The sequence below is a fragment of the Crassostrea angulata genome, chromosome 5 (genome assembly GCF_025612915.1).
Source record: "Crassostrea angulata isolate pt1a10 chromosome 5, ASM2561291v2, whole genome shotgun sequence".
NCBI lineage: Eukaryota > Metazoa > Mollusca > Bivalvia > Ostreida > Ostreidae > Magallana > Magallana angulata.
In genome coordinates this window covers 48,967,649-48,995,002 of record NC_069115.1, presented here as the reverse complement: position 1 = coordinate 48,995,002, position 27,354 = coordinate 48,967,649, and the positions used below count along the sequence as shown (strand labels likewise).

The 27,354-nt window shown below is 33.5% G+C and overlaps 3 protein-coding genes across 6 annotated transcripts in view; all 3 read right to left on the bottom strand.

Annotated features, from left to right (window-relative positions):
- Positions 1 to 17: 17 nt before the first annotated feature.
- On the bottom strand, positions 18 to 7,089 carry LOC128184306 (uncharacterized). Its single transcript, XM_052853741.1, has 7 exons — positions 6,939 to 7,089; positions 2,761 to 2,901; positions 1,664 to 1,740; positions 1,440 to 1,511; positions 1,110 to 1,242; positions 467 to 662; positions 18 to 309 (listed from the first exon to the last, which is right to left on the bottom strand). Exons 1-7 carry the CDS (start codon positions 6,964 to 6,966, stop codon positions 51 to 53), a joined length of 906 nt encoding a protein of 301 aa, XP_052709701.1. The 5' UTR covers positions 6,967 to 7,089; the 3' UTR covers positions 18 to 50.
- Positions 7,090 to 11,578: 4,489 nt separating this feature from the next.
- Positions 11,579 to 17,639, bottom strand: LOC128185835 (uncharacterized). Its single transcript, XM_052855507.1, has 6 exons — positions 15,602 to 17,639; positions 13,256 to 13,332; positions 13,015 to 13,086; positions 12,572 to 12,704; positions 12,065 to 12,260; positions 11,579 to 11,855 (listed from the first exon to the last, which is right to left on the bottom strand). Exons 1-6 carry the CDS (start codon positions 17,637 to 17,639, stop codon positions 11,597 to 11,599), a joined length of 2,775 nt encoding a protein of 924 aa, XP_052711467.1. The 3' UTR covers positions 11,579 to 11,596.
- A 3,111-nt stretch (positions 17,640 to 20,750) lies between these two features.
- Positions 20,751 to 27,354, bottom strand: part of LOC128185076 (potassium voltage-gated channel subfamily KQT member 1-like) — a 30,407-nt gene continuing 23,803 nt past the window's right edge. For all 4 annotated transcript variants that reach the window (XM_052854751.1, XM_052854749.1, XM_052854748.1 and 1 more), the window contains exons 7-15: positions 25,289 to 25,423; positions 24,619 to 24,729; positions 24,166 to 24,261; positions 23,285 to 23,498; positions 22,787 to 22,922; positions 22,128 to 22,203; positions 21,643 to 21,737; positions 21,433 to 21,538; positions 20,751 to 21,205 (exon numbers count right to left, since the gene is read on the bottom strand). In XM_052854751.1, the coding sequence (XP_052710711.1) occupies positions 21,104 to 21,205; positions 21,433 to 21,538; positions 21,643 to 21,737; positions 22,128 to 22,203; positions 22,787 to 22,922; positions 23,285 to 23,498; positions 24,166 to 24,261; positions 24,619 to 24,729; positions 25,289 to 25,423 (1,071 nt within the window). In that variant the 3' untranslated portion in view covers positions 20,751 to 21,103. The remainder of the gene's footprint in view (positions 21,206 to 21,432; positions 21,539 to 21,642; positions 21,738 to 22,127; positions 22,204 to 22,786; positions 22,923 to 23,284; positions 23,499 to 24,165; positions 24,262 to 24,618; positions 24,730 to 25,288; positions 25,424 to 27,354) is intronic.

The following is a 27,354-nucleotide window of genomic DNA, read 5'->3' as shown; positions in this document are numbered from 1 at the left end:
ATAGAAAGGAACAAATCACGTGTGATGTCCCTAGATAGGAAACAATAATTTTATTTGTGAATGTTAATGGAACATAGAGTCCAAGCAAGTTGTTCGCATGGTTTGTCCTGCCAGGTAAAATGTTCTCTGTCGATAGGGAACATACGCACGCAGTCCTGTGCGGGTTCTCGAATCGGGTCATTAACATTTGGATCATTGGGCTGGCCGTGGCGCCAGTCAAAAAATACCTGAGGGGATCCATCCGTATCCACGAAAGACAACTCGTGCTCTTTATCAAAGACACCAATGAATGTTCCTGAGTGGTCACCTCTATCAAATTTACAAATCTCATTTACCAATGTGTTATTTTATTGATATCAATATTATAAGCTGGCTGCTTAAAATCTCTTCATATAAATTTAAATCAAAGGCAAATGTTAAGTCTTATATTATATAATACGACTTATATTGTAAGTTGAATACATACGCAAACTCAGACCCGAGGGATGATTTTATAAATTCGTCAGCAGCTCTTGACGGAATGTATGCCAGTTTTCCTCCATGGAATGTGTCAGCGCATGCTTTGGCGCCGTCGTCGGCATTGCGCTCTTGTTTCAGCAGATAATAGCACACGTGCACCTGTCCATCCTTGAATTCATGAGTTCCAGAAGGACAGGTTGTTGCTGCAATAAGTATATAAAAGAATGCAATTATGATACTAAGGATGGAAATTCCTATTTATCATATTTTAATTGAAGCTTAGGTCACATTACAAGAAAGTCGTTTTGACAAGAACTTAGACTTTGGGCAGTAAGTGACAAACTCCGATTTGAAGGTTGGATCTAACGTATGGTTAATTTTCCAGTCATTTGCTTATAGATATAAATACATCGATTGAACGCAATCGCACTTGTTCGACTTCCTCCACGGATGTCTGTTTTTGTTGAAAAATCGTGTTTTTCACACATCAGAACAGAAATAACTTGTTTTGATCAGCAAACTAGAAAGTAACATCCCGCTAAAAATTCCAGCTTTTGTTAAAACGGCTCCAATATATCTAACTGATATATGTACTAGCATTCAACAAAGTTAAATTTCAATAAAACATCAAATAATGTAGAAAACCATACGTGTCAATTCGGACGGCATTTTGTTGTTACAGAGATCCGTGTCACAGCAGCCAAACTGTAGGTTACGTTTGTACACGGCTCTTCTTCCCACCGCGGGCGGGGAATGGGGCAGATCGGTCCCAGAGGTACAATACTGACGAAATGTCATAGATGTCAACATAACATATAGTTTCATCACATCACACATCCAAGTAAATTGTTTAAATGAACACTTTAATTATTAGACTGAATACAAATTTGTTTTATTTTTAATTAAATCACTTGAAAGAAAGTTCATGTCGTTCGTGTGTCATCACTACACATTCATAGAATTTATAACACTAAATTTACCGATTTATCAACACATCCCAAATTGTAATGGTAAATGAAGTCATCTCCGATTGTCTCCGATACTATGCATTGCTGCAAAATCAAATGTCAAAATCAGCAAATGTGTACAATTTTGATAAAATAGAAACCATTATAGTTGTCTCTTCTACAAACAATCTTTCAAAGATATTATATTTGATTAAATTGCAAAACCATACTCGGCGTAATTGAAAAAAAATTCTTACTTTACCGACTCCACAGTTAACGGAAGTAGTGCAAGTTGTAGGATCGTTAACACCATGGCATTGGTAACACGTTCTTGCTTTTAAAAACCAACATTCAAACCATTTTAAAGTACGCATGCTTAAAAACGCATATGGGTTTAATTTTTGTAAATTGAATCTATTGAAAACTACGACATGTTCTGTAAATATTTATATTGTCAAGATATCGATATTGAAATCATTTTTGGGGATAGGTTTACTGTTGTCTCGTAATATCGCGGTACGTATTATTTCCCTTAAAAAACAATATTCCAAAATTGTCACTTTCAGATGTCATTAATTAAATGCAATTCATAAAGCTTGTATTAGACTAGCTTTTCTGAGGAACATCAAATTTTTCCGACTTACTTCCGTTTATTTTGTTAGGTTGTTTAGATCACAAGTCTTATTCATCTTAAAACTTAGAGAATTCGATTGTAGCGCGGCATTAAAAATTAAAAAGGACGGGTTTTTTTTAATCAAAATATGATAATCATATGATAATCATAAAAGCAAAGTCACTCACAGTGCATATGAAATGGCATGTTCTGATGCTTTTTATTTACATTTTTCATCAGATACACTGTGGACTTTTCAACTCGCTTTACCGCTTAAATAACTATTACTTGTGAGAAAATTTCTATTTGCCGATATATTTGACAATCATTTTTGCACTCATCCTGAGGTTGGTGCATGAATGAGCTCTTTGTGGAAAATCGCGGAAAAAACGGAATGCTAGTTTTTTTAACATACCGCGATAAAACGAAACCCGCGATACGATGAGAAGATAGTAAATAGTTATCAAAATAGAAAACATAGTCATCTTAGGTAAAAGATGAATGAAAGAGACATTCGATTTTGATCTCTAGAATTCATCTTGCACTTATTTTGTTTTCTGTTCTTAAGATAATAATTCATTAATTACTCCGTCTGAAGGGGGACGTTCCAATTGCGCAAAACTTCAAGCAAGGGAAGTCAAGGTTTCGGTATTTGAAACGATAAATCTTTGTGACAAAAATACCTTATGAAAAATGTATAACATTATGACATCGATCAATATAATATTGTTATCAACTAACTGCAAAGTCCACAGAAAGATGGGCATTCCACTTGTGCTGATGCAGTGGTGCAGAAGTTGGGAGAGGCCGCGACAAGCAGGCGACAGGCGTCAGAGCTGATGTCCTTACAGGGAGTGTCGGCAGCCGATGCTAAACAAAGTGCTGTCGGGAATAAGAGGAAAAAAATATCACCACCATTTTGTGAAAGAAATTTTTTTAAAAGCATAAATATGACAACTTTAATTTCATTACGTTTTGGTTGATCTCTTACAGTATTACAACCAACGAATCATTGGCAATCGTTTTTTGGAACGCAGTTCGCATTCGCAATTGATTAGTGAACTGCGTTCTAGAACGCAATTCAAAATTTAAAACTCATATCTGGGGCCTGAAATTTTCAGGGGCATTTACTGGTGGTTTACCACTTCTAGAACGCAGTTCGCAGTTCAAAACTAAGAATTCATATTTGGGGCCCGAAATTTTCAGGGGCATCTAGTGTTATATCACTACCACTGTGAAAATGGTGATGCATTTATCTCTAGTTTTTGAATTGCGAACTGCGTTCTAGAACGCAGTTCACTATTCAATGGCGAACTGCGAACTGCGTTCCAAAAACCGACATTCAGGAAATAATTCGTATTCAATAGATGTTCTTTAAATTAAAACCATAACACAATTTTAGTGGTGGTAAAATGCTTTCATGTTTTTTAAGAACTTGTTGATTCAATTTAATGATAGTAATGTTCGATAACTTTTAAATACCACGTTATTATGAAACACTATAGTCTACTAAGCGTACAATTTCTCTACAACACAGGGCTCTTGCAAACATCCATCATTTTCAATTCATTTCAAACAATATTTAGTTTAAATACATCTAAAGAAAAGCATATTGCACATTTACCAGGCTAAAAACAATCTTAACTTTCTCCAATTACATCATTAAAATCCTTTTTGTAAGGTTTTGCAAGAGATGTATAGGAAAATAGTAAATATTCAATAAGAATAAGAAATTCGATTACATAATGTTCTACAGGTATTTCAGTTCACAATTACATTGAATTCATTTTGGTATACATCATTATAATATTGAGTTTGGACTAACGTGATCTTTTAACTGACAATTAAACAAATACATGTTTTTCATTTAGTGACCTGTCAAATACAGTCATGTATACAGCTAATGAAGTATTATATATAAATGCGTTGAGTTGTGTGTCTTATTGGTAACCCGTAGGCCTCTTAATTTTGAGGTCACTTAATTGATCCCACCAAATAGTATTCTTTTTCTCTTTACTTAAAGCATGATAAGAATAGAAAGTTTAAATGACTTGTATCTTCTCTTATGTAGCATTTTTGTTTAAAATTGTATAATTCTGAGAATAAGCACGTTCAAAATAAACCGATTTTTAAAATTACGCTTCATCCTGTTTTCACTTATATTCATTGCTTTCTGCTGGAAGTAATCATGGTCCAGAACATCAGTGGTTACAGACACTACTGTAAAACTACTACCTAGGTTTCGAAAATTATACTGCGGCAGTCACTGGTATATATTATTCACCCCTGCGAATGTGTTCGGAATGTTTTCTTTATCTTTGCTAAGTATGTAATAAATCCAGAGGTGATTGAATGAAAGTTCACGAGACTTCACCGAGATTTGTTCAGTTCCTGTGAAATTTCGAGCGGAAGTATAAGTGTTCGGATAATATTCTCAAAATACGTAAGTACTGGTCGATTTTCTTATCATATCCTACTTTGATTTATGTTAAAACATCAACATCTTTTAAGATGTATGTCTTATTTCGCCATCCAGCGGTTTTTTAAATTAAACGATGATATTCAGAACAGAGTTATCGTTCGTGTTCAACCACGTGTAGAGTGGTTGATAATATAAACATTGGGTTGCTTAATAAAATCATAGCCATGTTTGATGCTTGTGGTGTGCAATACCATGTTTTAAAAAAAATGATGGGTGAACGTTTTGCATAAAAACTTAGTATATCGAGCCATTTTCAAGGAACATTCTGCATAAAATAGTACAGCCTGTTTCACTATTGATGTTATTCCTAGGTCAGGCGCGGATCGAAAATTAATTCTTAGGGGGGTCTCTACAACGCATGTTAATTGTCGCAACAGCAGAAAAAAACTATTTTTTGTATTGTCACATTTATTTCTTGAACAAATTTTATCCACCAATTAATGAAGATAAAGTTTAAAATCAATAAACCTCTATAATTTATATTTGACTACAAGTACCCAGATTCTCTAAAATAGACTATAAACACGAGGCACGATTTTTTTATTGCGAAACTGAAAGGGTAAAAAAAAACCACGTGATCTAAAATTTAAATGACAATAACTTTCGCAGGGGTGTTTTTAGTAGATTTGAAAGGTACTTTTCATTCAAACACGGAGAAGACGCTATACATCTTTGGTTTTAATGTCAACTTAAACAATTTTCTACATGTACCAGCAAACAGAGAAATATTAAATTCAGTGGTATTGCCTGAAATGTGAAAAATCATTTAATTCGATTGGGACAAAATGCACACAAACTTATACTTTACATAATTATACTCTGCTGGAAAAAAATATTATATTTTCAAGGCTTATCTCAGCAGTCTAAAGTTATTACCTGTTCAAATGAAAAAATACAGATACGGGCATTGCGATTTGTCTATGACAATTGCATTAATTCATAAAGGTATCTTCTTCAAAAATCAAAACTACCACGCACTAAACTCCGGCGTACACAATGTATCAGAACATTGACAATAGAATGTTTTAAGATTTTAAATAAACAAAGCCTTTTTTACCAGTTGGATTTTTTCCAAATTAAAGAAATGCCATATTCTTTTAGATTTACAAATACAGCTGTTTTACCGAAAGTATGATCAACAACATATGATCGAAAACTTATAGATTTGAATCTGCAAAAATGTGGAATCCTCTACCAAAGTCATTTGGAAACGTTACTTCTTTTGAGCAATTCAAATCAAACATAAGTAGTTGTTATAGAAACTGTTGTAATTGTTATGCTTTTCGCTAAATTTCCAAAAAAGATTAAATTTCAGAATTATTGTGGTATTATTTGTCTCAAAGTATCCTTGTCGTATGTTTGTAGTTATTATCGTAGTAGTGTGATACTGATATTGTATATTTAATAGTTTAATTATATGTAATAGTATTACATAGTCAAAAAATAGCTCATCAGAGCTAATGTTTATTGTTTGCAAAACACCATTTTAAATAATTATAATTTTATCAAAAGGGGCTTTAAAAACAACTGTTTCTTTTGTTACTAATTTAACGTTGTGCAAATAATCAAGTATCGCCAAAACAAAGGTTTCGGTGCAAAAAATATCGGACTTCAATATTCAAACTTTAAGGTTTAACATTCATAGAATAGAATGTTTTGCACATCTGGAATGGAGATATAAAACACGTGGTGAAAATACTAGTAACCTTAGATACAATATATAAATCTTTCATTAAGAAAAAAGGTTTGTAAAAAAAAAACCCTTTAAAGTTAAAATTTATAGATTTTCTTTTTTCAAAATGTCTGTTGTTTAGAATTTTTGAAAATCAAAGGTATATCTGATGGTTAATATCATGAACAACCAAGCACCTTTAAAAATATAGAAAAGATCCCTTTCAATCATTAATGTAACTTTACTACAAAACTACTAAACTAGGAAATGTTAATACACTTGATATATTTAGAAATTTTGGGCTTTACTGGGTATTTGCCAAAAATACTTTGATAATTTGTACTTTTATATCAGATGCAAGAGTTGCTATTAAGAATACCATCGACAGCCGACAGTTAGAAGTATAAGACATATTTCGACTGGAAAAGGTAGAAACTATTACAATTAAACAGTTAAACAGATCAAACAGAAAACATGTTTACACAAATTTCAATGGTATGCAGACAGAGTCACGTTTACTACAAGGTATGTATGCATGTGTATTTTCTTTATGATTTTATGAAAGTAGCCCAATATTCAAGTTTGTATTGAGATTATAAGTTGAATCTTAACTCGAAAGTAGTTTTCCTAAAGAAATGTTTTAAAACTTTAACGACAAGCTCACTTTGCTACTGCCACACACATTTGTTATACTTGAAGGGTACTTATAAAATGCTAATAAGTTACAATACATTCATTAAGAAATGATATGTAATATTTTTGTACCTGATAAAAAGATGGCCGCTCCAATCATTGCGTCTATATTATAACACTCGTGTCAAACAAAGTTCTTATCATATCGAGAATTCGAGCGAGGTCAATGTTAACTTCATGAAATAAAGAGCGTCGATTCTAAAAGAACTTTGGAGACATATAGTAACAAACGTGCTTGTATCCACCGCCTTCACATACAAGACTTTTGTAACGACTGAGATTTGGCTTCGTTTAATGATATAAGATAAGTAACGTGGATTTCCTCTCTTTTTTAGTTGTACAGCCACATACGATATATCCTAAATGGTGCATTTGCAATACAAGTTATTTACAATATTAAAGAATAGACCTTAAATCATAATTAAGTGAAAATATCCATACATTTCAAAGCTTCCATATGAAAAGTAAGTAAAGTATATTACGCACAATAACTCAAAGTGAGCAGAAGATTATCTACAGATCAGTTAGTTCCCATTTATATTGAATTTGATCATGACAGCCACAAATAGTGTCCGTTATCGAATATAAGAAACGGATATTTATATTCTAGCAAATTAATAAAAAATTTAGCAAAATGCACAATGTATGTGTCTTAAACATAAAAAAACTCTAAAGTAAATTAATTATTATATTAATGATGAGGTAAATCATGCCATGAGAGGACAGTGTCTCAATATATGGAAAACTTATGAAAAATGAGACCGTCAAATTTCAGATTTTTGTACGAATAAGTGGCAGTCGATCAATGTCTTTAATTTCCTTTTTAGGGGTTTCTCACTAATACTTTTTAATTCAAATACTCTATAGATCCTTTGTCGGATTTGTTGTTTTCTTAGATTAGGTCTAAATTATACGTATGTTTAGTTTAAGCTGTCAGAAGGATTACATAATTAAAAGACAATGTCAAAGGATGCTGAGCAGTGTTCATTTATGAACTCCAACACAAAATGTTCAAACTCATATCAACAAATTAAGGAACTCTTTATATACAAGTTAAATTAGATGACTTTGATAAACACTGATTTTGAAATATTCCCTTCTAGTTTTCATTAGCTGTTTGTGAAAAAGAATCATTCTGAGATCCAAAATCTTTCTAAATAAATTCAGTGTCAAGGTGATAACTCTTTACTTCAATTTCAAGTTTCAACTTCACATTTTCTAAGGTGTCTTCCTGACGTCAGCATCAATGCCGCCCTCTCTTAGATTCTTGGAGATAACCCAGCAGGGAAGTATAGTAATGATTGTAACAATATGGCAGCGCCCATGGATTGCAATAATCTGTTATTCTTTAAGGCATATTTTTTTGCTGAGGAAAGTTGGATTTAGGAATTTGAGCTTGTAAACTCTTGTTGTTGTAAGCGAAAGTAGTAGGTAGAGATCCTAGCGTTTTGGAGTTTGATTTGGTGTCGTTGCTCATTAGTGATGTATGAATAGACGAGTTGATCTCAGACTCCTCGTTCACGGGCACAACGAAAGTGGAATTTACCAAAAACATATTTCCTTTTTCACGAAATAGTACCCTAATTTCCACGCAAAGAATAAAACTCTTTTTCTCATCTTTTTTATACTTGTTCATTTCTGCCGTCATTTTAAAACATTCTTTTCTATTATGACGTCATCGGGTACTATGATGTATATATCTAGAAATCCTTCGCACACTGTTTGTTACCATCTTATTTTCAAAAGTTTTTTTAATCAAAATATTGAATCACTCCATGTTCGACAGCTTTGAAAATGCAAAGTTGCTCGCTTCTGTTACAAATTTTGTTTCTGCCACGGTAAACATAAATAAAAGAAGGAGGGAGTCGTTGTTATAGTTAGCAATAAAATACGTTATGTGCTAATGACACATCATGACAAGAAAGAGGAAAAGAGAATAATGATTAAGACATGATATTTGACACTAAACGGGAAAAAAATTTCTGAGGGTTTTCTAAGTCCAAAACTCAAGAACGCTAAAACAAATATAACAAAAATTTATTTTGGATCTTCACACAAATATAACCACAATACAATTCACTCCATGTACTCTATACAAAACAAAGAGCCTGATTATTGTGTCTGTAAACTCAACACACCATTCTTTTAAAGGAGAGCTCTTATGAGACAATAAGGTATTCTGAAGAACATAACAAATACTCGGGTGGTGATCAAATTTAGAACTGCCGACATGACGCATGTCTGGTGTCATTCTGGTAATAAGTGTAAATGGAATTTCAACAAAATCACATTTTATAAATGGGATTAGATTCCTTTATTGCAGCATTCTAATTAAGGAAAGAAATAGCAAAATATGAATATAAGTAAAGTAAAGATGGAGTTTTCTCCATTTCAAAACTTGTAACGAATGTAAAAATGATGAAAAAATACAGTCTAGAAGAAAAGTATTTTAATAAAAATGCAAATCAAAGAAGAATTAGCCGTCTTATTGAAATCTTTAATAGCACATCGATCATTTTTTTTAAAAGAAGATGGGTGAATTAGATAGCACAAATGGCTCTTTGGTTTAGCCGTAAAATTCAATTTCAAATTCTATTATTTTTTTTTCAAATTAAATCCATTTCATAATGTTGTATACAATTTTGCAAAAGGACATTCGTTAACTGTAAAACGATTAGATAAAAATATTGCTTTAAGTTTTGGTGATATCGAAGTAGTTCTATAAGGGCTCCTAATGTATGGTGTTCTTACCAATGAAACATTTCAGTCACAACAAAATGCGTTGATTAAATGCTATGTAATACTTTGGCCACAAATATGTGGACTTAAAATTCCTTTATTTTTCTAAAACGTTTAATTGTTGGAATACAAAATGATATTTTTTAGAGTGGGTCATCTATCAAGTTTTGGTTGATTGAAATAGATTAATTCTAATTGGCCCTTATTTAGACTTTGACAAAACTATGTCAAAAGTATGGAGCACACACACACCCTATAAAAGAAAAGACAAGAGAAGAAAAAGAAAAGAAGTTCTAAAAACTGTTTGGATGTTTTGATACGCATACGCCAGTTTAAATCCACATTTTCCAAATATTGAATATATCTAAGGGTTAATAATTGATTTTGATGAATAAATGTATTAAGATAAACATAAATAAATGTTTTTGCTATTCCATCTTTTCATATATAGTTCAAACATATTTGAATGTAAATATATAAATTGATTATGTTTTCTAAAGATTCATAAAAGAAAACATATTTAGAAATGTAAAGACATCCCGGTGTTTCTTTTTTTATCTTGCTGTTTATTTCTTTAAAAAAAAATAATAATGGAACAAATTCTACTTTGAATTACACACATATGATTCTCCAAATATTGTGTTTTGCAAGTACGGGGTTACAGGTGGGACCTTATTCTAAGCATGGGTGAGCTATTTGACTTTATTGAAATCTTTTCTTAGTTACCATTAGTAATTTTGAAATGTTCATCATTATATTGTGCCGGGTATTATGTTCAATTACACAGTGATTGCTAATTTTTGGATGTCGTCGGTCCTATAACTCACCAAGGCGGTTTAGACAAATTAAATACTGAGCTAACGCGCGGAATGATAATTTATGTGCACTGCCTTGTGTTATAGGACCGCCGAAATCATAAAAATAAGCATCCATTGTTCATATTTATATGCATATCAATTTTAATTTGTGTGAGGTATTTGTACATCGTCGCTTTAAAGACCTTCATATAAGCACTTAGAAATATGAAACAAACATGGGACAGCCATATTAACAGGTTATTTTGTTCGCTTCCGCGACTAAAAGTATAGTGCTAGAAACTTTGTAGAAAAAAATCTCTTTTATTAACGAGTTGATATCATTTAATGATTATTTTTAAGAACTACATATCAAATTGGTTATTTAAGTTTGAGCGTTTTATTGAATCTTACAATATTAAATACACTCAAAACGCATGATGAATTCTACGGTAAGGCTAATGGCGCGTGAATAGGCTAAGTGTGTTCACGGGAAATTGAACGTCTCAGATTTCCATGCAATCATAAAAAAATATATACACTGAATGTAAATACCTAGCGAAGAAGGAGCTTGACGTTTACATCTACAGTAAATTCATGATGTGTAGTACATGTAACACGAATAGTAATCCACTAAACCAAACACGACTTTGTTTATGAAATATCCTAAACCCGATGAATATATAAGGAATAAGGAATCATTCTTTGAGTATTATCAGGTGATAATTTTGGTCGGGGCGTGATCAAATCCAATAAAGCCCGAAGGGCTTTATGATAGATTTGATCACGCCCGACCGAAATTATCACCTCATAATATTCAAAGAATGATTCCTTATTACTTATACAGTGTATTTATATAATTTTAAGCCATCGTACGATTTAATATTTGAATGTAAATAAGCAAACCCCGCTGGCGCCTCAATTTGAAGTCATTTGTATTATGGGTTATATAGTACAAAATCGATACGTAGTGTTATCACAGGCAAAGACACTGGGAAATGTAAATATAACTAAATATTGGAGTGTCTGCAAATAAAGTGTTCAAAACTGGATCGTTGTTCGAGTTTTTTAAATTCTACTATTGAAATGCTTATGTAAAAATATTACAGTTCTAAATAACGAATTTTAAAAAATTGCTCCAATGTGATGAAAAAAAATCAAATTGCCACGTTAGGCTCTTAATAGGATATAGTAGTTTTATTTGTGAATGTTGATGGAACATAGAGTCCAAGCCAGTACTTCGCATGGTCTGTCTTGCCAAGTAAAATGTTCTCTGTCGTTTGGATACATGATCACACAGTCCTGGGCAGGTTCACGGATCGGGTCATTGACATTGGGATCATTGGGCTGGCCGTGTCGCCAGTCGAAAAATACCTGAGGGGATCCATCCGTATCCACGAACGACAATTCGTGCTCTTTGTCAAAGACTCCAATAAATGTTCCCGAGTTGTCACCTCTAGAATTTAAAAATATATATTAGTTATAAAGAGGATGATAATTATCTTTTTACGCAAATATTTGACTTTCTTAATATTTCTGATTCAACATAACCATCCCATTTTTATCAGTTTAAATATTATAACCATTCTTATGGTGAAACGACACATACGCCTAAAGTGATTTAACATAACTGATATTCTGATAATACAAAAGTTGAATTCAAACCGGAATTCGGAGCCAATGGATGATTTTATAAAGTCGTCAGCAGCTCTTGACGGAATGTAGGCCAGTTTTCCTCCATGGAATGTGTCAGCGCATGCTTTGGCGCCGTCGTCGGCATTGCGCTCTTGTTTCAGCAGATAATAGCACAGTTGCACCTGTCCATCCTTAAATTCGTGAGTTCCAGTGGGACAGGTTGTTGCTGCAATAAGTATATAAAAAGTTGCAATTATTATTCTAAGGACAGCAACTCCTACATGTTGACCGGTTACAAAATCAGTTATCGGCTAGTCGTAAATTATAACCTTTCTATATATAATGATGAAATTATCAGAATAAAAAGTAAAGGAAAAAATCACAGAGGAAGTCAAAATTATTTTGAGAGATGTTCCTAGTTTTATTAAAGTAAATAAGGTCACAACATGTGACCCCATTTATATTTATATAACTGGTCTTTTTGCTAGGGTCCAACAAACATTAATCTCCATAGAACATAAGAACGGGCATTCTTACGCGTCAGTTCAGACGGCAGTTTGTTGTTACAGAGATCCGTGTCACAGCAGCCAAACTGTAGGTTACGTTTGTACACGGTTCTCCTTCCCACCGCGGGCGGGGAATGCGGCAAATCAGTCCCAGAGGAACAAAACTAATGATTAAATTTTACAGATGACAACGTAACATTTAATTACATTACACATTCATGCACTTTTTAAAATGAATAAGTAAGATATCGATATTTTGATTTTTAGTTTGTTTAGTTTGTTGTTATTGTTGATTTTGTTGGCGTTCTAATTTTGGATGGTTTTGAGGGACGAGGTTTGGGGGTTAGTTTTTTCCTTCGGTAGTTTTTTTTTTTCCTTTTTTTGTAAGAAAGGAGTTTGATTTAGACAAAAGCAAAATGAAATTATAACATCAATTGTATATTAAAGTCACAAAATGAATAAAAGCAAATTTACCGATTTATCAACACATCCCATGTTGTAATGATAAATGAAGTCATCTCCGATTGTCTCCGAAACTATGCATTGCTGTAAAGCCAATTTTGAAAATCAGTATCTTGGTCAAAATCAGTAATTTTGTAAAGTTTTGATGATTGACAAACATTAGCTGTCTTTTGTACTATCTGCAGAAAATCACACATTTTTCACCTGCTTAAAACTGCAAAATTATGCAAAGACTGATTGAAAAACCCCTTACTTTACCGACTCCACAGTTAATAGAAGTTGTACAGCTTTTAGGATCGTCAACCTCGTGGCACTGGTAACACGTTCTTGCTGAAAAAGAAATCAAAAAATATTGAAAGTACTCGGTCTTTAAAATTGTAAATTTATAGACTTTCATGCTATATTGCTCAATCAGTAAAAACTTTTTTTTGACAAAGATTCTGGCACTAAATGTTTATTCGCGGAAGCAAACTAAATACATGTAACATGTTAATATGACTGTTCCAAGTATGTTTCATATCCCTGACTTACGCGCGGTTTTCAATTTTTCTGCGCCGTTTGGTGTGTTTTAGGACCGACAACATCCAAAAATAAGAATTCGATGCATAAAGGACATTGATACACTTTAATAAAATGTTTACAACTCACAACATAGTCCACAGAAGGACGGACATTCCGTTTGTGCTGACGAAGTTGTGCAGAAGTTGGGAGAGGCCGCGACAAGCAGACGACAGGCGTCAGTGCTGATGTCCTTACAGGGAGTGTCGGCAGACAATGCCAAACAAAGTGCTGTCGAAAATCAGAAAAAGTCGCGCCACTGTCATTTAATGAATTAAAATACAATAAGACAGCATTTAGCAATCACTGTAACTTCTGGGTTTTGTTTAGAGTTGAGTTACAATATATAACAAACCGCACCACTGTATATGTTAACAATTCTTGCAAATTAATAATCATTTTAATTTGTTGGACTTTACAAATGCATATATTCCGGAATGTTAAATTTATTTCAACAATGAGATAAAATAAAACGAAATGATTTTTCTAAAGAAAATCGACACTAAAAACACCTTGCAAAAACATCTATACATATTTAAGGAGGTAGTACTTGCGTAATCGTTAAAAAATGATATGTAATAAAATTGAACCTGATAAAAAGATGGCCGCTCCAATCATTGTGTCTATGTCATAACACTCGGGTCAAACACAGTCCTTATCATATGGAGAATTCGAGCGGGGTCAATGTTAACCTTTTAAAGAGCGTGGATTCTCAAAGAACTTTGGAGACAGATGGCAACAAACATGCTTGTATCATATCCACTGCCTCAATATCGAATTCTAACGATACAAGACTTTTGTAATGACTGAGAATTTGCTCCGGTTAGTATATATGATTAATAATGAGGACTACCTCTATTTTTTATTTTTTGCAAGTGCAACCCCAAACAAAATTTCCGAAATGGTCCATTTGCGAGTAGTTCACTCCCTCACAGAATATAGCTCAAATCATTAACAAGTAAAACTAATATGTATCATTTGAATTTTTAGCCTGAGCTTTAAAAATTAATTGTGCCGGACATTAAAAATATCAAAATGATCCAGAGTTTGCTATAAATCGGTTTCCTTTCTTGAATCATGATTATGACAGCCATTAATACTGACTTCTATCGATATTTAAGACAGATATTTAATTTTCTAGCACCCAAAAAAGTCTAAGAATTTCAAGTGAAATACACAATTTATGTGTTTAAAACGTGAAAACATCTCTTAATATGAAAAGGTACAAGAGTAAGTATTAAGGATAAAGAATGACCAATTTAAACTTTTTTTCTCCATTTTATTTTCACCAGAAGGACATTAAAGCCGACGGTACAAAGTTTCTGTTGATATTATAAATCTATATTATTTAATGTTCAAGTAAACAATTTATTAATGTCACAAGAGATAAAAAAAATAAATTAATTCATACACTCTTATACAAAATAAACGTAAAAATATACTGAATCTTAAAATATTAAAAAATAAATAAAATACATGTATGAAAAATATGATAAATATTCTGAACCGCACATGAGTTTGATAATGTTTCCATTTTTACAGCATTAACGTAAAATGAAATAGAGATCACAGCAATCAAATAATAAATATGAACACAACTCTTTTCTTAATAAATTCACCAAATATAAAAATAGAGTAAGTTCAAGCATTGTCAATCAGAAAATGTGGAACTCGCTAGAAAATTGATATAAAACAAATTACATATTAATATACTAAAAAAGTAATATCATTGTATGGGTATTTTTTACAACCCCATTGTTCAATGAAATACAAATATGATCATTCAATAATAATTGGTGGGTTTCTTTTAATTTTAAGACTCAAGTAACATTTTATTTGACAGTCATCATCAACCTTTACAGACACAAATGCAAATACCCGTTTCATATGAAGTTGTGTGATCCTGATTAAATAATCCTTACGTGGGCACACATTTTTTTTTAGCGAACTGCAATCCATCATAAAAATCTTCAAGAATTTATTTTTTAAAAAGAGCCATGTGATTTGGCATTGAAAAAGAATTGCTATAATCACAGATCACAATCAATTTTCTCTTTTGAGACACACATGGATTTTTCTGAGCGCAGAAGCTGCATCAGGGATTTGTACAGTTTGTTAACATCATCCCAATCTGACAGTTCCCTAACGTATATCCTATTGAAGGCCTGCTCAAAGTGCAACTTGTTTCCTTTGAGAACAATGAAAACAAACCGAACGCCGTCCGTCAACACATTGAACAAGGGCGTGTTAAGTTTGGCGGAATCTTTGGTTTTGGTGAGGCGTTCGGTCTGTAGTATACACAGCTCTATCACCGCCTGCGCCACGGCGTCGGGGCGCAAGGAGCCGGCGCTCTTTGTCTCTACTGCTCCAACAATTTCACCATCTTTATCAAAAATTCTATAGTCAAATCGACAGTTTGGAAGGTACAGACAATCTACGTTTCTTTCGATTTCAACGGAAAAGTCCAAAAATGAACACAGGGGAAATAGTATTTCATTCAGGATCAGTCTGGTCCCCATTTCTGTTCTACATAAAGACGCAAAGTTCGGCGTCCCTTCTTCACTTCTTTTGTGATGTTTATCAGCTGATGAAGCTATACCCACTCTCCTTTTGAACTCAGACACCATGTGATCGAGGTCAGCCGAGAATTTAGCGTGATCCTCAGAAATCTCTACATTTAGTTCCTCCACACAATTCTCGAAATCAAAATAGCGAGCAAATAGTTCGATTTTCCACTGAGAACAAGGTTTGTCAATATCGTCTTTTTTATTTGGACTGCATTCGTTTCTAGCTCGCGGTCTCTCTATCGTGTACTCTTTCTTCAAGCCAGACATTTGCTGAACATTTAAGATAGCGGACATAGTTATACCAGGCAACTCTTCATCTGCCTGAGTCTCTTCTTCAGTTTTCTTTAGAATTTCTGAATTCCTGTCCGTATCAAATAGTGAAACGGAACTAGAAGGTAACTCTGCTTTTGAACATGATGGCGAATGATCACGTAATAAAGATTTCCAAGCGTTAATTTGACTCGGAGCATTTGACTCTTCGCGCGGAGGTGTTTTGTTGATATCGGTGGGTACCTCACTACGGGTGCTCTCTTTAGATGAAACATCATTTACAACCATTGAATAATTTACATTACCATACAGACTACTTCGCTTCAAGTTTTTATCAACGAACTTTTGCGTTTCATCTTTGTTAACAGTGTGACAAGGTATTCCATTCCCGTTTTTCGTTTCAATATCAGCGGGTTCTACATCTTGTACGTCGTCACTTTTTCCACGGTCAGGTTCGTTTGATTCTGATTCCTCTGATAGTGGTCGTTGATTGGATTTTTCCTTCTCGCCCTCATCCTCCATGATATCCACGGTCACTTCCTTGCTTAAAATATTTTTATCAAGGAAACTTTGCATTTCAGTCTTGTCTTCATACAAGCTTTGGTCTGGCATGGCACGTTTTTGGTTTGACGGACCAGAGATTTCTGATACACTTGTGTCGTCTAGTTTTCGTTTACCATTCAGCAGTTTCGTAATGTTTACTTCCTCGTCAGAGGAATCATCGCTTATAGCAATGGGGTTCTCCTTGGAATTGTCGAGTAATTCGATATTAATTTGATCACCAGAAAGAACTGGGTTTGAAACCAGATGAGGAAAAGTTGACGTCCCTTGCTCTTGGCTGTCACCATCTCCTATTTCAATCACGGCTTCCTTTCCAGATATGGAATCATCAGTGACAGGCCTGGAAACATCAGAGCGAGCTCCATTTTCTTCTTTGTTTTTTAGTGAAATCAGCGACGGTGAGGATGCCCCATTCTTTTTTCTGTGAAGATATTGTGTTATGACGTCATTTTGTTCTTGGAAGTTTCTAGCAGCTTTTCTAACATCCATTGGGCTGCCTATGACAGTGATGGGCTTGTCAATGTTTCCCAGCAGTTTATCGGCGAATGACTGCGACAGGCACTGAGTTCCGGGGACCCGGTTCTTTATTTTGATATTACTTACGGACCTCGGTTTGCGAAAATTGCACAGGGGCTTTAGAAAAGTACTCCATTTTCTGTGATTTTCTAAAAACAGACACATTTTTTTTAATGAGAGCAGCAAATTATTAATCACTTAGTATATATAACGGCTCATTGTCTACCTTAAGAAAATCATGTTATGCTTGCTTATAAGTGAGTAAAAGTATTTGTTTATCATAATGATATTAATTATTAATATATAAAATATGTGAAAACTAATTTAAATTGCACTAAGCACCTTGAACCTTTAAGTCACTTTAGATATTTGTAACTTTCTGCATGCATAATTTCGAATATGTTTTACATGACCTACATGGACATTGACAAATGACATTTCTAAAATATATTATTAAGGATATTTGTTTTTGAATATTTCTTTTCCTTAGTTGGTAGCCAGAGTTTATATATCTAGCATAATTTAACGGGTATTCATTGCTTAATAAAACAGATAAATAATATTTACATTAATCAAATTAATTGGAATCAAATTATGGCTTATTTTTCACTCGAAGCGGTATAGCGCCTTTGCCCATTATTTCGCCTTTACCCTTTTGGAGGGGAAGTAATTTCTAAAAAAGATCTAATGTCGAAATATGATTTCAAAACCCATGTACTGTCTGGTTTTATAGTGGTGTGTGTAACCAATAAATTGTCATAAATTCAGAAAACCTACAAGCGTTGTGAAATGACAATATAGAACTATTTGTATAAAGTCGGTTGATATTCTGAACCGTGATAACTTCCAGCAAAATGCAACGAATGTAAGTGTCAATAGTATAGTGGCGGTAAAAAGATCTATTTATGTCGGGTGTGCTTACACTAAGAATTAAACTATAGAATTTGAAAAAAAAAATCCAGCAGACTGGACATCTTATGGATGCATGTGATTTAAACTATTTTTTATCATGCTTTAAGTGAAAAGAAAAAAATATGCATCATATACATGTATTCGGTGGAATTGATCGTGTCGGGCCGCAAAATCAAAATGTATTTTAACTAAATATTGTATAATATTGAAAATACCTAATGTTTATTTTGTAATTGCGCTTTATCCTTTTTTTTAAACAAATTGAAATTAAAAGAAAATGTTTTATCTTCAAAACCCTGTTCTGAGCAGAATATACACAGACGTTTACATATTCCTTCATTAAGAAAACATCCAGTTTCAATGCGAATCAAGAGACTTCCATATCTGCGTCTATAATTAGGTTATGAACATGAACCTCACATATAATTATTATATTACATATTTTATCAACGTCTTACACGGTTCCAATCAAAGAAATGTTAAATAAGCTGACCCTTTCCTTCGGCTTTTTGTGTAGACTGCACAAACTAATTCTGTCAGTCATGTCGTGAAAGGTGTGCCTGGTGTATATTTTATCGCATGTCGTTACGCAAAGCATTATATGAATATATACACCTTGGAGCAGTATTGTAAAATTGACGTGATTGATCAAGGTCATATATTTATGTTCCAATTATTTAAGCAATTTTGTTTTATTGATATCCCAAGTCATAAACGATTCTTTATATATCGAGTATCTGATATCGGGTATGTACATGTGCATCATGTGTTGTCCAATGTATCCTGATATAAAGGAATGAGGAAGAAGAAAAACGTTTCAATGTGAAAGGGAAATAACTTTTAAAAGTCGAATCAAATGTACATTTAATAAAAAGTGTTATACCCTTTTCGATATGTTATTCATTTTTTTAAACAAAAACGAGTGAAAACAATAATTCAAGCTGACCATTTTAAATCAAATAGACAGATTTAACTTTCAGTTCTGAATATACTTTCAAATCTTAATACTTTTAACACAAAATACACGATACATAAAAAGTAAAGACAATATAATGATGTTATCTTACGTTCAGTAATGGTTAAATGATTACTAACCTGCTGAATCCATGTGGACACTGTTGGAATAAGTGTATTTAGAAAGACGCCAGCTATTTGTGTTTATGTTGCTATTTTTAGAACCCAGCGGAATATCCCTTTTTGTCTTATTAACTTGTACATAGTATGAGTCGATCATTCATAGAACGACAAAGATAAAATCACTTGAAAGACATACTTCAATGATACATGACTGTCTAGTATATCAATTATAAAATCTTCTTTATATTTATGATAATTATGCTATTTTTGCACCTGTCGAAGGCCCCGTTTTCAAAATTTATGCATGCAAATGATAGGCATTGCTTTGACAGAACATTATTAATTTTGTGTATGTGTCTTAGACTCACCTGACAGGTAAGCTATTACCTTCCAAATTTGATGATCTCTATGAAAAATTCGTCAGGCAAAAAAAAAAAATACTTACGGCATTTAAACACTTGGATGTCCCGATTCTTAAATCAGTATAAAAAAAATTATTTCCGATACCATAAAATTATTTCCTATAAAAACTAAATATATCAGACTATGCATCGGTAATTTTCCCGTAAGAAACATTTCTTTTAACCAGAATTTTAATCTATAAAGGATTTTTTTTTTAAATCCTAGATAGATTTAAATTAAGAAATTATTTTCTTCTGGAAGTAATCGTATAAATTTTTAGGTTCCCTATAAGAACACTTTTAAAAAAGCTTGTTTTTATTAGAAATTATCATTTTTAGGGGGGGGGGGTATTTAAAATTTTTAAATGTACCAATTTCATCTATAAGGTGCCACACTTACAATAGTAGTAATAATGTTTTTAGGTAATGGTCAATTATTTGGGATTTACAAATTTTGAAAGTGAATGTTTTAACATGTATTACTTTTAAGTTTTTAAATTCAGAGAATTCAAGACATTGTTATAGACAGTTTTAAATTTTCTTTATTCTTAAACATCAATGAAACACATAAGTAACATGTCGGGCGCATTGTTCTCAGTATAAACCTACAAAAGAACGAAATAAGTTCAATTCTGTGCGAACTTGTGCACGGGTTAATCCATGTAGCATATCAAATTTTTATTTCTTTTTTCATTTATGTCTATATTGATGTCCATTTTGACAGAACTTTCCTGAGAGAAGAGGATCTAGGTTTACTGTTACTGTTTTATTTCATGTGAATTGGGTTAGGGTGTTAAAATTCTATTATGAGAAATTCAATATCATTAATAATAGAATACATGTAAATACATGTAGTCGACCCCTTGTCCATTGAAAAAGAGGATGTTTATATATGATGCACATATCAATCTTGAAATCTCTTTAATACATTTTATAGAATCTCAACAGCGCCATTCATAAAATACATGCATTATATTTTGCATTTCTTTAAACATAGTAGGATCAAACAGCATACACATCCTGAGATTTCATTTTATTTAAACTATAATATATTATCTTTCTTTTTTTTTCTTTTTTTTTTTGATTGTTCAAACTCATATTTTGTGTGCAAAAACTACAACATGAAGAAAATATTCGTCAACTGTATAATATTTAAAAAATCACAACCTGCGTAACAAATTGCACATAAGTTCATAGGTCACTTCATGTCACATGATCAAAAGAACACATATAACTGGTTCAAACTTCGTCTTCCTGCGCGGATTCATTTACATTCTTTGATTTGAGTATGGAATTGACCATAAATAAAACTTGATCTAGCTTCTGGTCCATTTTATTCAACTGCAAAAGAGAAATTTATCAGTTCTTCAGTACTGAGATTTTTTAAATAAACAAAAATATTTTTCTTAAGTTCAGAAGCGAGTAGAAGCGAGAGTAAACTAAAATTTCACAAAGTACATGATTCCAAAGAAAAAAAGAATCAATAAAAATATTAATATGATGTATTAAGATTTATATTCGTAATCCAAAACTAAACACCGAAATTTCCCCCTGAAACACGTCTGTACCTGGTTTTCACATCGAACAATCCTTGCGCTGATTGTCTGTTTTTCTCGGTCCTTGTGGTATCCACTAGCATATAATGTACTGGGTTTTCCGAGTGTTTGATCTAACCTGGAAAATGAAGATACATGTAGTCACAAAGTGAAGCAGATCTAGATCTTCCTATGACATGGATTGAATTACATGTATTGTTTTTTATGGTGTTAAATCGTTACCTTCGTTGTAATTCTTTGATTCGGACCATCATATTTAAATGACCTTGAGAGTATTGCTCTATGACGTCACGTACATCGTATGGTTTACGTGCTTGCTGCAAAAAAAAACACCAGAGGGACTTGAGCAGCAAGTCTTTTTAAAACGTAAAAGTATTATAAAATGGAAAAGGTACAACATTGTATTCGTCCCTGATACACTTTTTTGCACTTTTTCCATCACGTGCTATCATATGATCTTTTTTACTGAATTCCTATAATTAGATATAAGGATAGGTATACATGTATTGCTGATAGCACATCTTTACAATGAATCTTGGGTAAATATGCAACTGACAAATCTTTCATAACATATGGTGTAATCGGAGTCTACAGTGAACTCTAGTCGAGAAAACAGATCTCTCAGTTTATTGTTCCACCACTGTTAACATACCGCAACCACATTTAGAGTTTATTATCATAGTAAACGACAAAGAGATATACAATACCTGAAATTTCCGCCTGGCTACGAAATATTTGATTTTTCTAATAACTCTAATTGCTGTTTTGTGAGCGTCTGTTAATCTGCAGCGAAAAAGAAGATTCAGAAAAAATTGGATTTACATTCAATTAAGTCGAGGACCGAGATCGCATCTCTAGAGCTCTGCCATCTGAAAAATTGGCTGCACAAGAGATGGCAAAATTGCATCACCGACATCATGAAATAATGACGGTAAATAATCCAACAGCACGTCACATCATAGACAATGGAGGAAATGCATTTATTTTCACTCCATCATATCTGGAATCGCGAAACAACCCAATTAATCGGAAAACAGATTGACATGTTACATAATCGACATGTCTGAAAGGGTTTCCATATTGTGGTTTTTGGGGTGCTGTCACATTGTCTGCGATTTTTTTTTGTAGAAATACTATATACGAAGTGTTGTTATTTCCTAGCCAGTGAAGAAGGGGGGGAGGGGGGGGGGGGCTTTGAAAAATCTCCTCTCCATGATTTTCCGTTAAAAAGATATTTCTCTTTTTTTTCTTCATCCGTGTTTTTCTGCTTCCTCATTAATTGTCATAATCACTGAGTAATAAGAACTTACTGCACTACTTTTTTATGCCTCCTCATTGCCATAATCACTGAGTAAACATAACTTACTGCACTACTTTCTCTGCCTCCTCATTGTCATAATCATTGTCATCATAGTTGTCGCCGGCTAGGCTACTGGAATGATACGTACTAGAACCCGAACACTGCCTCTGGAAATCCCTCCGCGGGTTCCGTGGAGTTCCGGCTGTAAGAATTTAGGAATATTCTTACTTTTTTTACATTCACAATACTTAGTGCATGTAAAATAATCACTTGTAAATTTATTCAAAGACAACAGATGAATCCAAACGAAATAATCACAATATTTAAGAACCAATAAATTAGAGGGCATTCCGATCATACATGTAACTAAACATAAATATACTAGTGTTAATTAACTCGATTGATTGAAATAAGAATCTTGTAAAATCAACAATACAGCACTATATTTCTGCCGCCCCTCCTCGGAGGGGGGTGGCTTTGCGGATGGTGTGAATGCTACAACCATCAGGATATCTAATTCTGTTCCTGTTGACTCTACATGTAATATGACTGCTATAATCGTACCCATCTTGTCCTCTACAAACACCGAGGACATGCTCTCCCTGTAGTGGTTGCCAAGCGAGTCCATTCGGGAAGAGCGTCGCTTCCGGAGCGTCAAACTTGCGCGCCGGGCCATGCGCGCCAACATGTTCTCCTCGTTGGAGGCGTCATGGATGTGAATTTTCCACGTGGCTTCCGAGTGGCTGGAGGGGTCTGCTGCAAAGCATCGCCAAACACACTGAAATCAAATCACCCTCTCACAATGAGAATTTTGTCCATACATTCCTTACAATTCATTAGTATTGAAACCTAGCTAGAAAGAAGGCGGATGTTTTGGGGGGAAAACTCTGCTGGGACTCAAAATTTGTAGATTATAGCAAATGTTTGGACAAAGTTTATTATTGATTGTGTGTGATTTAAATTAACGATGCTATTTTATGTACTTAAGCACAGTGCTTGAAAATTCTCACATATTACAGGATGGAAAAATGCAAAGATCGATAAGATGATGCCATTATGGTTGGTTTTTCAACAAACTAACAGACTGCATGTACGTCAGGGCGATTGACCTTATATTTTGAAACCAAAATATTTGAGGGACCAGATTCGATGCATTTCTTGTGAACCCCCACCAACAAATCAATCCCCATGAATTTTGAGACTGTTTACGGGAACTTACTCCAACGAGTAAATCAGATATGCATGTATATATTTTTAACTGAAAGGGGGGGGGGCGAGAGTGATTATTTTAGAGATGGGCGATCGTTTGACATAAACGTGTTTTGCATTCGCGCTGTGTATATGTCTCCTCCACACGATTGCATAATACAGATTATAACAGGATAATGCAGATTTTCTACGTCTAATTCTTCAGGTTGGAATTCCTCTCCCCTCGGTCATCCTACCTGTATCAGTGTAGCGGCGGCTGGAATCTGCCTGTTAAAGTGCTTCTGTCTTTGTTTCTGTTGAACTTTCAATGCAAACCCGGATCCAAGAATTCCCTTAAAATTCATTCAAACTCGATTAGTGTTGCGATCTCCTGCATGCAAAACATCTTGATTGAAAGTTATGTGGTCTTTGAATCTTCATTCAACTTGGCAAATGCAGATTTATAAAGACCCATTATATGGAATTACATTATTTTCCCCACAACCAAATTGTATCAAGGTTTAAAACTTTTCTGTCAAAAGCGAATGGTAATAAATTTATACAAATAAAGTTACATGCTGCTCTAATTATTATTTTGCTAGGTGTGAGGTTGATGAGAGTTGATGATGATTTGTTTATAAATTTGCTGCAACACACAATACAAATAATACAGTACTCTCAAAATGAACGAATATTAGAAGCAAACTTACTGCAGGTAGAGCGAAAAAGGAAATCGCAAACACGGCAAAGCAAGAGGCGACTATCTTCCCCATCCAGGTCTCCGGGACCTTGTCCCCATACCCTATCGTCATCACCGTTATCTGGAAGACGATTGCAATGCAAACATTTTATTTGTTGGGCGAATAGAAATGTAAAACACAAAGAATTGAGAAAAAAAAGATAAGAGGTATGAAATTAAAGAGAGGACTAGGTTTTCAAAGTCAGTTTTAGACTACTAGTATTTGAATGTCGTGTGAGAGGAGGGCTCTGTTCAGAAGTATATAAGAGTTACTCGATCAAGATTGAATTTCAAAGTTAGGACTTGTGGGATTGTTTCTTTACTAAACTATACATGTAGCTTGTGAATAGAAAAATTACATTTTACATTTTTTGGCCGTTATAATGTAATCTTGTTTTGCATAAGGGTGTAATTCATACACCTCTGTGCGTTCGTTAAATTTTTTCTACTGATGTATTTTCAAACGGATTTTTAATTCATATTCATTAATACGTTAAAACAGTTTTGGCATACATTTCTGGAGTAAATTCTGAATACGGCTGATTACTATAATGTCAATTTTATGACGAAATATAAATTGATCCTCGTAAGAGTTGTCTCTCCTATCGCATGATCAAACCACCTTAAGGATTTGTACTCACCACACCCCACCAGAGGGCGTCTGCGTAGCTGTTGAAATCTTTCCTCTTGTCTTCCGGGTCTCTTTCTGCGAGGTAAACAAAGTAGGAGGAGAAGATGAGGCCAAGAAATCCTATATACAGCGTGGTGATCAGTTCCTACAAACGGAGCCATCATGGAGCGTTCAAATAAATGTGTAGGAAGTGTTTAAATAAATACGGAACAAACTTCAAAGCAATGGTGTCTATGTAATGGTAAACAACTCCTGTAGAGAGGGGTATTTTAAATAAACATGAAATAATTTCAATTTTTTTTACAAGTAAACGAATCATACACTAGACACAATCGCAACTTCTCGGGGGGGCCTTTCCGGCAGGCTCGGAAAAACACCTCGAATGTATTAACATCACCGGATGTTAGAATTTTATACAAAATGGAGTCGCTTCCCATTAAAATAAGTATCGGCTAGACAGTCTTGTATGTCGTTTCTGTGTTATATTTTAGTGTATATCGTTTACTTTAATGAATTATAGCTCACATCTCAACAGATCGTAATATGTGTTCTATTTATTTCAAGTTTTACAAAAAGGGGGGTTGTCATGGACGCCTAGGTAATACATTCGAGGTGTTTTTCCGAGCTTGCCGGAAAGGCCCGAGAAGTTGCGATTGACACCAGACAATGTATTGTATAAAATTGTGATCATTTCCTACATGCAATGAATCAATACGTTCCTTCAAATGTTTTGAAATACTTTGAACATTTTATGTAAGGTATCCATATGTACATTCAATTTGATGCAACAGACCAATGGATGAATGTACATGTACCATTGAAAAATGAAAAAAAAATTACTGTGTTTTCAAAATGAAATGTGAATGAATGAATTCTACTTGTAACACTGTGCCGGATAATTATGCTAGTGACAAGTTGGCATTTTTGCACCCGCTGAAGATGCAGTTTCGGAAAAATCCATGTATACCAAATGATAGACAATTGTCTAGAGAGTATATAACCACTTTTGTTTTTAGTGTGTTTCACCTGACAGGTGAGATATTTACCTTTAAAAATGAATATCCCATCGGAAAATGATAATTCCCATAGGAAAATTGACTCTCCTACAGGAAATATTGACAATCCTATTGGATTTTTTAAAAGTCAGACATGTAGTTTTCCTATAGGATATTAAGTTTTCCTATCGGATTTTATCAAATCCTATCGGAATTGAAATTCTTATAGGAAGTTCTTGTATTCCGATAGGAAATTTCAAATTACCTATAGGAATATTGATTTTCCTATGGGAAAAATTATTTTCCTATAGGAATTCATTTTTGAAAGGTAAATATCTTACCTGACAGGTGAGATACACTGATAACAAAGGTGGTTGTTAACTCTTTAAGCAATGGTCTATCATATGGCATATTTGAATTTTTTGATATATGCAGCTTAAGCGGGTGCAAAAATGCCACCTTGGCACTGGCATCATTATCCGGCACAGTGTTTTGTATAATTACGTAGAGTGTTAAATTCTGGTATTGTTGTTGTATTATTGAAAACAAATGATGCCTTAATTTTGTAGCTTGATGTTGTTTTGTTTGGTTTTATATTTTTGTTGTTATTTTGGGGCTTTTCCATTTTTTTTTTTGGGGGGGGGCAGGAGCCAGTGGATTTTTTTTTTTTGGGGGGGGTGTTTTTTTTTGGGGGGGGGGGGGGTGGTCGGTTATTGGTGGCAAAGGAAGGGGTTTTACACAATTTGCGTATATTTGAAAGAAATAAGTTACATTTACTAAATAAACCGTACCTTAGTCATCAGCAAGATACGAACTAAAGAAACAGTTGTCAAAATTCAGATCTAGAGGAATTGTTTAAATAACAAGATATGTTTCTACTATATAAATGTTTGTGGTTTGGTTTTTTTTTTGTTATTTTGTTCGATTTGGTTTTTTTGGTTCGGTTTTTTTTTCTTTTGAATGGGTACCTCTGTCATGTTTTGCTTCAAATTGTTTTGATTTCTGCGTTGAGTTTGTATTGTATTTGTTTTGAATTTTCCTTAAATCTTAAAGTTTATTTTTTTTAAAGAAGATGGGGAAT

Bases quoted from the DNA above. Each gene is read 5' to 3' on its own strand.
- LOC128185835 (XM_052855507.1), bottom strand. From the start codon at position 17,639: ATGTGTCTGTTTTTAGAAAATCACAGAAAATGGAGTACTTTTCTAAAG. The intron at 13,087-13,255 runs GTAAGGGGTTTT...TTGGCTTTACAG, and splicing joins TTAACTGTGGAGTCGGTAAA to CAATGCATAGTTTCGGAGAC. The intron at 12,705-13,014 runs GTAAATTTGCTT...TTTAATCATTAG, and splicing joins TGGGATGTGTTGATAAATCG to TTTTGTTCCTCTGGGACTGA.
- LOC128184306 (XM_052853741.1), bottom strand. From the start codon at position 6,966: ATGATTGGAGCGGCCATCTTTTTATCAG. The intron at 2,902-6,938 runs GTACAAAAATAT...TATTCCCGACAG, and splicing joins AGCGGCCATCTTTTTATCAG to CACTTTGTTTAGCATCGGCT. The intron at 1,512-1,663 runs GTAAGAATTTTT...TTGATTTTGCAG, and splicing joins TTAACTGTGGAGTCGGTAAA to CAATGCATAGTATCGGAGAC.